Source organism: Aulonocara sp. 'chitande type north' Nkhata Bay, linkage group LG16, assembly GCF_057382095.1.
Source record: "Aulonocara sp. 'chitande type north' Nkhata Bay isolate Kocher_YH1m ecotype deep benthic linkage group LG16, A_spYH_male_GT1.1, whole genome shotgun sequence".
In the NCBI taxonomy this organism is placed as follows: domain Eukaryota; kingdom Metazoa; phylum Chordata; class Actinopteri; order Cichliformes; family Cichlidae; genus Aulonocara; species Aulonocara sp. 'chitande type north' Nkhata Bay.
This window is the reverse complement of record NC_141359.1, coordinates 24,782,106-24,795,002: the sequence shown is the minus strand read 5'-3', so window position 1 is coordinate 24,795,002 and position 12,897 is coordinate 24,782,106. Positions and strand designations below refer to the sequence as shown.

Below are 12,897 nucleotides of genomic sequence, written 5' to 3'. Positions count from 1 at the left end.
TATCATATTCAGACATTTTACTGACTTTATTTTTGTCTTGCTACAGCTGTCAGGGGTTGTTGACACCTCGATCCACAGTGACTCGAGCCTGACAGTACGAGCTCTGCCTGGTCCAAAATTTGAATAAGCCATTCTTGTTTACAACATTAGCTGGCAGTACTCGCAAAAACTGAAGGAAAAAATGCGGCCTGAGTTCACTAAGCACAATGAGTGCTCTTGACAGTGTTATCAGCAGTGCGCTGCTATATTGACTACGTAACGTATAAGCAGTATGGTACGACGTCAAGGCGAGAACATGTCTTCGGGCTCATATTAGAGGTTGCATTGAGGCAGTCAGTTACTGGCTTTGATCTGCACTTTGGAAAGGATTGCCTGTCTGAATTCTTATCAAAGACTCGACTAACTTAGTGCTGTAGAAAATGACAGATTTTGTGCCCTAACACCCCCCTTGCCCTTGTATCTTTAAAAAAAGATATTAAACATATGCCGTGTTTTTCATAAACTAAACTGTTTTCATTTTTAATTCAAACTGTGTTTTTCCCTCTTTGCTCTGCTTGTCTGGCAGCTTTCTAGAGCAGCATGTGCGATCTAATTAACACAGTCAGTAAATGCATTGACCAGGTGTGTCACTGTTTGCCTGACAGTGACAGAAAGCTCGGCCTCCGGCTGTCAGGCTGACGGCTCCTGGTGAAGATGACTGTACTCAGGCTCTTTCCAGCCTTGGCTCCTCATACAGACCTGCTTCCTGTCATCGTGCGCACTTGAAAAGTGTTAGGCTCATTATGGATGGCCTCCGTAAATGCTGCTGACAGAGGTATAACTAGCTCCCATAATTTTGGCTCCCAATGGCAGATGCTTCCTGCCAGACAGTGGAGGAGCAGTTATCATTTGTCACTTTTTCTCTGGCTGCCACAGACCTGGACCCCGATCAGCTTGTCCTCGGACCATCAGACTCTCAGAGGAGTCTGATGGTCGCACTCTAACTGTCAGCCGTCATTTGTCAAATGATTCAGGAGACATGCTGACAATCTTGGTCATTTACAGCAATAATCATTTAATGCGAATTTCCTTTAATATCTCCTTAGCTTTTGTTTTTTTTTTAAATGTTGTTTTGATTTGTGTTTCAGAAATCCCTCACCCACATTACGACATCCTGAAGAGTGGAGCAGGAGTTTCAGCCATTTCATCAGCCAGTAAGTCTCCTCTGACTTCAGCCTGTCAGCCTTTGTCATCTTACAGTCAAGATTTTGTAGAGAAGTGGACGTTTTCACAGAAACGGCTGTGAAGAAAGAAACATTTAATATTTGGGCCTCCTGCGGGAAATTACAGATTTTGCTGATTTATGGTGACAAGAAACAAATAGAAGCATTACAGGAATTGATTTGGGAAAAAAAAGGTGCTGTGGACAGAAGCTCAGACTTCTATCCACAGCACAAACGGTATTAAGGAGAAAAAAGGAGCAGCATTTCAAGAACAGAACATTTTTACTGTTATCTGCTATGTCATAAAAGTGAAACTGAGACAATATCTGCTCTCACAGCAGGATTATGATCCACAGTGGGCTTCAGCTTTGAAATACAAGCTGTAGCTTATGAATTAACCTTTTAAATGCCACTGAAGATCTTTGAGGTGACCTTAAAGATGCTGTGAGTGCCAAGGCAACCTAAAAATACTGTATCTCAGAACTATGGGTGATCTACATTATGTCGTATTAGTGCCATTGATACTATAACAAATACTGAGCTCAGAGGATAATCATTCTGAGAATTTCTCAGCTTGGGTGCTGGTAAAGCTCAGTGGGTTCAGTAGGCAGACTGTTTGCTGTGAGGCTGCTGCAGAGGACATGGTTAGAATCCACTGCGTGGCCTTATACTGTATTGTCTGTTGTCTCTCCCAGCTTTTCAGTCTTCTCTCCACTGTCCTATCTCAAAAAAAGGTCTGAGATTAAAGCCATAGATTTACAAGAAGAACTTGACATACACCAAAAGTCTGTAAAATTGTATAGATTTACATTTACTGGATAAAGTAATACTACCTTTCAAAATATGTTCATGAAGAATGTTAAACATTAAATGTTCCTGGAAAAATAATAATACTAATTTTAAATATAATACTTTCATTACATTGCCTCAAATAAAAGAGGAAACTTCAAATAAGAAAAGGTCAAATGTACAAAGCAATAAAAACTGTGGATAATTAATTGAATAATTATTAATTCATTAGTTATTAGTTTTCACATATTGAGATCCCTTCCCAGACGCCTTAAGGCCCACTCACATCCTGGGCCATCTGACCTCAGGAATTTGCATGATAAGGTGGGGCCAGGTTTCACAATGAACACACCCGAAACTCTGGCTGATTGGGACCCACGCCCAGTTTCCCACCTTGGCTCAGGCGATTAGAGGATCATCAGGGGGTCCTTTTGTCCCTCTGTGGGGGGTCACTCCCACTAGGTTTATATCTGGGACTCTCCACCATTTGATCTTAGAACTGAAGAAGCTTCTCGGATGAGAGGTGAAACGTCTTCAAGCAACTTAAAGAAGTCCAGACGCTTTCACAGACATATCACCAGTCGTCTGTTCATGCACAGAGTATACTGAAAGAAGAGCTGGGCTTGTTTTTGTCATAATTATGTGATACACCCAGTGAGTGCTGGTCAGCTGGACCTTCAGATAATTTTATGATGAGCGCTGTTTTCTACAGACAGATAACAAAAAAACAGAATTAATTGAAGAGGTCACTAAAACATGACCTCTGAAATTTAATTTAGACGTGACTCTCGTAAATCTGTTTTCGTTTTGTTTTTGTTTGCTTTTATTATTTTTAGTGCTTTATTAATGTCGTTCTGAAGCGTGTTGATGTGTGTTTTTAATGGAGTCCCCTAAATGATCAGCTGCCCTTACCCTAATGGGAATCCAAATAAACAAATAAAAAATACCATGTCAGTGCCTCCACACATAAGACAAATAATAAGACAAATCTTTTTTCTTTTCTTTTCTTTTTTGCATTACTATTTTAGTAGTGCAATGAGTGTGTGAAACTGTAAAACATATGGAGACAGATCTGTACATCAGGGGGGAATGTGCATGTAAATATAGAGGGAACTGAAATTGATATTTTATTGCCCGATTCTATCAACCTCTCTTTCTATTCATTGACTTTCTTTTGTATAAATCTGCCACAGAGGAACAAACTAATTCACCTGAGTTATCAGTGCTATCTGAGGGCCAGATAACTTATCATTTCCTACACTGTGCAAAGCTAATAATGTCAGAGGTGGCTTGTAGTGGAGGCCTAGAAAATACAACCCTAATATCTACTGCAGAGAGGCGTGCAGGCCTTAACTGTAATGAGAAAATAAATTCAATTTGTTTGGAGGGTTATTTGTGTAGGGATGGTTTCTGATTGCATTGGTGGAAAAAAGAGTAAAAACAAGCAGACGTCATCTGCCTCAAAGGCCTGTTGGATTTTTTTTTATGTCACTTCAGTTTTTGATTGGTCAGGAGGCATATTTCTCCTTAAATCAGCACAGATATTACTTTTTTACAATGTCATTGTCCTGGTTTTTATTGGCTACTCTTTGGATTGCAGCTCTGTAATCTGGGTTAATGGATTGTGTGATATCATATCAAAGTTAATCTCCTCAAACAAAGCCCACCAGAGTTCAATGTGAGGAGGCTGGACAATGTTATCAAGCTTTGCAGGCTTTTTGTGAACCGTCTGACAGTCCTGTCAGGCTTGTTGTGTATATGTGTGTGTATGGAAGGAGGAAACTGAGGCGGAGGGTGGGGGGGATAATAAATCCATCACCGGTGTCTGCACTTGTGCAGCCAAAGAACTGACTCCTATGACAAAGTGGCCTGCCTTTCAGTCTCCCAGCAGCACAGCCTTGCTAATAGCAGCAACCTCCACTTAATGTTCTGACGCTAATGAATTCATGGAATTAACTTTCTGAGCCTAAACTGATAAAAGAAACAGAATTTCAGTGTCGATTAGGTGTTAGAAGCTAGATCAGTGTTTTTACTCCTATCTTTCCTCTGAGTGCAATTGTTGGTGTTCAGAATCTTTTAAGTCTTTGGCTGTAAACGAACAGCACGAATCTGGATGTCTGGTAGATGTATCGTGGCACTCGGGTAGTGATTTCCAGTCTAGCAATATATCAAAACTGTCAGAGGGTGAAGCCAAATGTGTTCTGCGGGTGTTTCAGTGTGTGTGTGTGGCGCAGAAGAGTCAATATTAGAAGAGCCTTCGTATCAGCAAACTGACATCAGTGGCTGAAGGGTTGCTGCAGGCAGGCCTGTATCACAAAGTGACATCACTTGCTGGCAAACACTGCAGATCACAGATAGGACCTGCCGCTGTGCCACAGCAGGGCTTGTTTGGACTCGGGGCCATGGTGATAGTGACCATGTGGTCCTCGGAGAAGGATCGATTAGTGACCCACGCTTAAAAACACTTGCAAGCGGCACCGCACTGGTATGAGTATCACTCACAGTTGATCCAGACAAATCAGCTCCCCGCAATGTTCAGGTGACTGCACTTAACTGTTTAATTCACTCTGATTTATAGACTGATGAAGGACAGTTTGTCTGTCTGAGGGTTTTAGAGGTAACTGTGTGATATTTTGTTGCTTTAAGGTGTCTGATAAAGGATTTTGAGGCACGTCCATCTGTGACCCACCTTCTGGAGCACCCCTTCATCAAGCAGGCCCATGGCAAGGACATAGCTCTCCGTCAGCAGTTAGCAGCTCTCATCCAAGAGCAGCAACAAATAGGCTGCAAAACCAAATCCAAGTAAGTATCCCAAATCTTATGTTTTGTTTTGTTTTAAATTTCCCTGTTATGAAATAGTAAAGATGCAAACTGTATTAGTTCATTTGGATGTTGAAGATCTCTATTTCACTGATAGGCATGGATTGGGTGCTGATATTTTTTCTGTCCAGTAGGGGGCAGGGTCTCATCTTCTTACACTCCAGCACAGAAATGAAGATGAAACAGAGTAATGGAAATTACAGTATGTGATTAAAGAGAAGTAAGGGCAGTATGACTAATTCAGAAGGAGTTATTGTGCTGAGTAACCTTAGATTAATAAATCCCAATTAGTCCAGTGGATGTACTTAGTACACATCACTTCTCCAACCAATTAACCCAATGATGGAATAATTAAATATAGATTTGCACCCAGAAATAGGTGACATGGCAGCATTACAGCCTGTTCACTTTTAATGAGCTAATTAGTTATTTCCTTCATTAATTAAAATAGCAACTACCTTACAACCTCCTTATGTGTGTAAAAAATGAATGCAGCCATATGAAAAGGCACATGTTGAAAGTTAAATCTTCACCCTGACACTCACATGGCAGCAAGCGACAGAGCAGAAAGTCTCCTGTTTACTGGAGAAATACTGACTTTGGCATTGCTTAATCTTCATTATAAAGGAGTTTGCTGAACCTGCCCTTGACTGAGAGTCTTGATGTTGTGCCAACTCTGTTTACACCCGGGAGTGTGCAGAGTCTGTGCCTGAGCCTGATCCCGAATTCCTGTCCACAGTGAAAGTGGATAATGGGATTAGGAGCTTGTAGGGCGAGAACTGGGCTCGCCTGGTTTAGTCTCTCATGCCACAGATCAGCAAACAATGACTCCAGATAAGAATAAAGACATAGAGAACTTAAAAGTAGCTGCCGTAGGTGGAATAGTGTGATTTACTTCAAAGCAGGAGCGAGTGAGACGCTAGAGGTCTCAAGTCTTTCTCTAAGGGACATGATGACGGGGATTGACTTTATAGGGACCACATACTGAGCATATTTCTGTGCTGTTGCATTTACACTATATTCAGAATAGAGAATTAATTCAAAAAGTAGATGAGGAAAAAGCTCCTAACCTGAAGCTTGAATTTATATTTCGAGCTAGTCTTATGATTGTATATTTATTATAATGGAATATGGATGCATGTTACAAATGTGACAAAAGAAAAGAAAAAAACTATTGTTTGTGCTTTTGTTGAAGCCCCAAACCACCAAGCATTAAAATTAGGTTGCACAATGCAACCTAACTAGTCCACGTTTAGAGATTACTTGTTACTGTTACTTAACCCTGTTTTATCATAAGCTCTTCAGGCTTACGAGTCAAAGAAGTGAAATTAAATATGGCCCACTTATCTGACCTGACACTTGATTAAATGCTTATTAATATTGTTTGAAAACTGGGACGGCTTTCAGCTGCATGTTAAAAAAAATAGCATAGACAAGTCAAAATGTCATGATACTAATACTGGGCTGGTTAGGTTAAGATATGTTATGGCTATCTCAGTATTACTATATGATTTCGCTGAGTACATTCGGCAATATTATTATTGTGGTTTCTAAAAAAAATGAAAGAAAAAATCTGTCAAGTTCATTTTTAATTGTATTTGCTTTTTTCTTCTTGTTTGGAACGTTAATAACTCTGGAAACAAAAGTGGTGAAAGAAATGTTAACGCTATCCAAAATGCAATATTGCTCCCTGTGTTGTAGTACCAACCACAAAGCTACTGGTTATTTATAGAAGTGCATGCTGCAGTATTGTTTAGTCTGTCGTGCTGCTAATAAACTGATGTACTTAATCACACTTACAAAAGCAAAAATAAAAAAACCAAAGTAAATAAAAACTAGGGGTGTTAGATGTTGTTTAGATATAAATGCACTGCTTCCCCTTTCAGCCACACACTTTCCACCCCATTCAAGTATATATAATGAAAAATTGGTATGAAAGATTTTGTTCAATCAAATATAAAAATCACAAGGTCAAAGAGGATTTCACAATTACCTATACGTGTAAATAACATGCTGGAATTATATTCCAGCTAGACTCATTCTAGTAGCTTTAAATGCCTTTGCCTTAAAGTACAAATATACAAATATTTTTCTAATATTAAAATCTTGATATGGTCTACAAATACAGAAACCTTGATTTCACAAGGTAATGTGACAGTTAGTGTAATTTATTATATGGAAATGCAAATACAATTTGGAGATGCATAACAAAATGAGTGTATTGGTATTTACTAAAGTAGATGTTACTGTTGTGAAATTAAAACATTACAGAGCTTAAGTGTCTTATAGGAAGATAAGGAAATGGGTCACTCTAGCCCAATGGTGTGTGGTTGCTGTGCAACATGATGTCATAATAGAACCTTCAGTGATTTGGTGTATTATAAAAAGGTTATCATAGGAGGCTGGACAATGAATATTTATATTATTAGCACAATATAAATATTTGATTGCTGAAAAAAACCCCTAAATAACCCCCTAAATTTAAGAAAGATTGTAAGTTTGATTTTTTTATGCTGTCTTAAGCAACTATTTTTGGCAGTTATTCTCAGATTTGTGACACTTTATTGACTTTTTAGACTGTAGATGGCCTTTGACTGGATGTTGCTACAATTGGCTCCCAGCAAGATTTTCACACTAAAGTCTTAATTGGAACAAAGTGGGTTAAGCTCAGCAAAGGGCTAGATTGACTAGCTAGTACTGGTAGTTACTCACTTGTAAAAGGCTTTGTATGCAGACTTAACTATTGGAGTCTGGATTCATGGTAGTATATGGGATTTTTGACTCCACTAAACCATATTACGCTGATAAAAATGGTCTAAATTTTATGGCTGTTAGGTTTGGCTGATGTCAGTCTCTTCTCTGTGGAATTGACTGCATTCATGTTGTCCTAAGCGACTATTATTGGTAGTCATGCTAAGATTTGTGATGCATTACATGTTATAGAAATGTCAAAATGTCCACTCTGTGTTGTGCATATACACATACAGCACACAAAGCAGTAGGCACTCAAAAGCACCGCTCTGTTTTACTCTCTTTCTCACACTCTGTGGTTTCCCCTGAGGTTTTCGTGGAGCCAGCTGGAGGTTAGTTGACCTCTGTCCACAGGGGCTCTTTGGAGAGTGATAGGTCAAAACATGAATAAAGTGCAACCACATCCTGTGATAATAGGAGTTTTGTCCCCTGGGAAAGCTTAAAGGGCCTCGTGAAAAACATGGAAGTGACTGGGTATTACATTCAGCCAGTCACACTACTGTTTCTCATTTAGTGGTCACTTTACAGGCTTAAAAGGCATCTCGTGTCCTTGACTTCATACAGGCACGTCCGGATCAATACTCGTAAAACCCTCATAATAGAGAGCTGTCCTGATGATGATCTGGTGAACCTGGAGTTCTTAGACGAGGTAGGATTTTATGTGTTTATCTCGTCATGCATTGATGAGCCCAAGCTGAAAAGTTGTTGATTTTAGGCTGTGTGTGTGTGTTTTCTTTTCTGCAGGAGACAATCATCAGCCATCTCCACAAGAGGTATGATGAGCTGCAGGTGTACACTTACGTCGGTGACATCCTCATCGCTCTCAATCCTTTCCAGAATCTCAGCATCTACTCTCCTCAGGTCGGTAACACATCAGTCACAAATAGTTTTTGTGTTTTTTTTACAAACACAGTGGAAATGATGAATGGATGCCAGTCATGATGCAGGTTCTGCTTTAGTGGATACTCTATTTGTAGGGCTAGTTATTGTTATTATTATTATTTTGTTTTTATTCACAGTAACAGCAACTATTATGGCAATTGTCATATTAGTTAGTGCAACAATCTGGCCCCCAAATTTTCTGCTCAGTCAGTTTAAATCAACTATTTTTAATCTTTTAAATTACTCTAAACATCTCTAATGCATAGTCAGCAACTTTGCATGCATTTTTCCTCAAATTTTCTCTTCACTGGATATCCGATATTGATATTATGTGACGCTGCAGAGTTTTGTCTTCTCCAAGCTGTTGGTTGTTAATTTCTTCAAAGCCGTAATAAAAATAAAAGTAATCATGAATACTTTTATGCCCCTTTTAGTTCTCTAAGCTGTACCATGGCGTAAAGCGAGCTGACAACCCTCCACACATCTTTGCTACTGCAGATGCAGCTTACCAAGGCATGGTGACATTCTGCAAAGACCAGGTATCTTCCAGAAAAGTGACTGAATAGGTTGAAGCATTGTACCGTGCAATCCTAAAACTGATAGAATAATAATGAAAATTATTTTGTATAAAGCACTGTAGGTTTTACAAATGCTTTCGAGCAATTTCTTTTAATTACAATCAGTTATTTTTTTAATGTCGATTTGGAAACTTTTGGACAAAAGCAAAGGAGCAAGGAAATGTTAGTAAATAACATATGAAAAAATTATGGTATATGATGTCAGTGTTCCCGCTTGATGAACTGTTATCTCGTTTGTTTAGTGTATCATCATTAGTGGAGAAAGCGGTGCTGGGAAAACAGAAAGTGCTCATTTAATTGTTCAGCATCTTACTTTCCTGGGGAAGGTACTGCATAGTAGCTCTTTGGTCACTATTTTTCATCATCATTTCTAACTTGTTAATACCAGACTTAACTACTTGATATAACTACTTCATAAACTATCTTAAAAATCTACCAGAGTTCATGAAATAATTATTTTGTTGCTCTCAGGCAAACAATCGGACACTCCGTGAGAAGATTTTGCAGGTTAACCCTCTCGTCGAGGCCTTTGGAAACGCTTGCACGGCAATCAATGACAACTCCAGTCGCTTCGGCAAGTACTTGGAGATGAAGTTCACGCCGACAGGAGCGGTTATTGGGGCCAAGATATCTGAATACCTGCTGGAGAAGTCGAGGGTCATCAAACAGGCTCCGTAAGCAGCTGCCCTTGCTTTTTTCCTTCCTGCGGTTGGATTTGAGTAATTCATCTAACTTCTGCTTGTTTTTCCTTCAGAGGGGAGGAAAATTTCCACATATTCTATTACATATATGCCGGCCTTTACCACCAAGATGAGCTGAAGACTTACAGGCTGCCAGATGGGACACCTCCCAGGTTTGTGATGCAAATAATCCCATCATTCGCTCCTCACAATGTGGAAACTAATTTGACTGTCATAACATGAATCTGCAGGTACATTGACAGTCAGCACTGCAAAGTGATGCAAGACATTGTGTCAAGGAAACAATATAAAGAGCAGTTTGATGCCATTCAGGAGTGCTTCCGAAATATCGGCTTTACAGAAGAGGTACTAAACACTCAAGCAATCACATATGCAATGTTTGGGCACAGATCTATTGAGAGCTGTAATATATAAAATACGTAATATGTAACAATTTTCTTTTGATATCTTGTTTTTAGGAGGTCGACTCTGCTTACAAAATTCTCTCAGCAATTTTGAATACTGGGAATATTGAATTTGCCTCCATCACATCCCAGCATCAGACCGATATTAGTGAAGTGCCTAACTCAGAGGCCTTAGAGAACGGTGAGATGTTAGGCAATGTGTGTTGTAAGCATTGACTGTAAATAAAAAATGGTCATCGGTGACTCCCATAAACTTGTACGACCTGAAGTGTTTTAGGAAGTTAATCACTGGCTGCAAAAAAACAGGATTGTACATCTTTAGCTGCTTTAAAAACAAGAACTTGTAGGGTGTAGTGTGATTTTGAATGTATCTTGGATATTCTCTAAACCACACATGGTCAAAAGTATGCATATAGGCTCAGACATATACATTACCTCTCACTAATATTTGGTTAAATGCCCCTTAGCAAGCTGCACCATGATCAGCAAGCTTGGATATTTGACCAATCTTGTTGGGAGAATTGGTAGAGCTCAGCTGGCTTTTAAATAAAGTCCACAAATTTTTATCCATCCCCAAAACAGTTTAGATGTGTGTTTGGGATCATTGAGCTGTTGATTTGAGGTGATGTTGTAGAATTTGAGAAAAGGGAATCTTTCCACTTTCCACTTTAAATATCTGCAGTATAACCATGTTATAGTTTGTTATTATAGTATTGTGATAAGATGCAGTAATCTCTTCACTGTGAAACTGATTGACTGTCTCGCCTTTTTCTCAGCTGCGTCTCTCCTTAGCATTGGACCCGAGGAGCTCCAGGAAGCACTTACCTCTCAGTGTGTGGTCACGAGGGGCGAAACCATCATCCGCTCCAACACCGTGGACAAAGCCGCCGATGTCCGAGACGCCATGTCCAAGGCGTTGTACGGACGCCTGTTCAGCTGGATAGTGAATCGCATCAACTCACTCCTGCAGCCTGACATGAATGTCTGGTCAGTGCGTGCTAGTGATGAACAATTTGTTTGCATGCCCACTGTTTTTGTCTTTTCTGTAATTTCTTGGGGTGTAATTTCTCACTCAGTTTCTGCAAAGTTCTGATGACCTTTCTGGAAGTCTGCAGAGGTAGATGCAAACATGAAGAGGGGAATATCAATGGGAAAGCACAAGACAAGCAAAAGGAGAGCAAAAAAGAAAAAAGTTTTAATAAATTTTTGATACAGAGTTGCGTGCAGAGAAAATAGTGTTCAGATGATTAAAAAGACTTCAGAGAGACTGCAAAGAGGCTTTTCATTGATCCAAAAGAATTCCTTCATAAATATGAGCATTGACTGTCAAGGAGTCGTCTCTCAGAGATGAAGCCAGAGTTCCCGTCTGCATTCCAGTCATCTTAGCCGTTTCCTTATTGCCATTAATAACCTGGTAGCACTGGTTAAAGGTGACCTCTACATACTGTGGGTAATGACTGATCGTGAAAGTAGCAGCTCCAAGCACTGAATATAAAATACAGGATCATAAATATCTATGCTGTGTTGCAGAAGTGAGTATTGTTAGTGCAGACATTGAAAATAACTGGAGGTTAAATCAATAGAGACTGAAATAAAAGCCATTTAAGAAGATCTGACTTTTTCAAAGACGGTGTTTATGATTTCTCGTCAGACTAGGCCATCCAGACCAGACTCCGTATTTGGGTGGAACTTGGATTATCATTAAAGTTTTATCAATTAATATGGCTGCTGGGGATTTGCTTGTTCCATCGCATAGAAGAATAAGTTTGTTTGTCCCCCTTTTTTTCCTTTGAAGTGTCGTAGAGAGCGGCATGAATGTGGGAATCCTGGACATCTTTGGATTTGAAAACTTCAAGAAGAACTCGTTTGAGCAATTGTGCATCAACATCGCAAACGAGCAGATTCAGTTTTATTTCAACCAGCACATATTTGCTCTCGAACAGGTGAGTTCTTCATGCATAAATAGGTTTTAAATGATCCGCTCTAATGCACAAAGTAGAAGATACCACTGTAATGTGTTTGGGGTGAAAGAATAACACAAAATATGCAGAGAACATTCCATTTAAAACACTATTATGGAAATTAGTCACTTAAATAAATTTGGTGTTTACACAGTTACCAATTCAGAAAAGCTCTCAACATTAATTTTTCCTACAAGTCACCCCAAATTACTCTCTTAATTGATTTAATGAAGCTGTTTACCCTGAAGTGCGAAAAGCCTTTTTTCCTCGATGGAGATGAATTGACATCAATCAGAAACCCTTTTGTTTGAAGTAACTTTGCAACAGTCTTTTTTAAAGAGAACTCAAGAAAAGTGGCTCGGTTTAGTGATGTGGCACATTTTCTCATTAGATAGCTCAGTGTGCATTTCTTTAGAAAAATACAAACTATTATTTATTGAGGCCAAACTCCGCACGGCATATGGACTAATAATAGCCTCTGCACTTTCATTTACATTCACATTTTTAGCTCTCTCCAGGACCAGAAGTGTTATTGGAAGCTACGTTTTCCCCGTTCAGATTAATTATAGCAGTGATCTCTGAAAAAAAGGCCTTTAGCTTGTGGAAAACATCCTCCCCTGATGTAGGGCTAATGCTCGGTGGAAAGGGGATCTTTATTTTGTGTGTGGATGTCTTCAGTCTTGCTGTACACAGAAACTGATTATTCTGACTTAATGATTTAAACATGAGGATGGTTTAGATCCATTGGTTCCACTTTATTAGTAAAATATATATTTAAAACAACTTTTTGATCTGAAATTAAATAGATG

At 39.2% G+C, this 12,897-nt stretch overlaps 1 protein-coding gene across 1 annotated transcript in view; it reads left to right on the top strand.

Annotated features, from left to right (window-relative positions):
• The window catches only part of myo3b (myosin IIIB), a 70,421-nt gene that overhangs the window by 18,739 nt on the left and 38,785 nt on the right, over positions 1-12,897 (top strand). The window contains exons 10-21 of the mRNA XM_086266421.1: positions 1,128-1,193; positions 4,638-4,793; positions 8,127-8,211; positions 8,307-8,423; positions 8,879-8,983; positions 9,265-9,348; positions 9,494-9,696; positions 9,777-9,875; positions 9,954-10,068; positions 10,182-10,308; positions 10,904-11,114; positions 11,923-12,070. Coding sequence (XP_086122547.1) covers positions 1,128-1,193; positions 4,638-4,793; positions 8,127-8,211; positions 8,307-8,423; positions 8,879-8,983; positions 9,265-9,348; positions 9,494-9,696; positions 9,777-9,875; positions 9,954-10,068; positions 10,182-10,308; positions 10,904-11,114; positions 11,923-12,070 — 1,516 coding nt within the window. The remainder of the gene's footprint in view (positions 1-1,127; positions 1,194-4,637; positions 4,794-8,126; positions 8,212-8,306; positions 8,424-8,878; positions 8,984-9,264; positions 9,349-9,493; positions 9,697-9,776; positions 9,876-9,953; positions 10,069-10,181; positions 10,309-10,903; positions 11,115-11,922; positions 12,071-12,897) is intronic.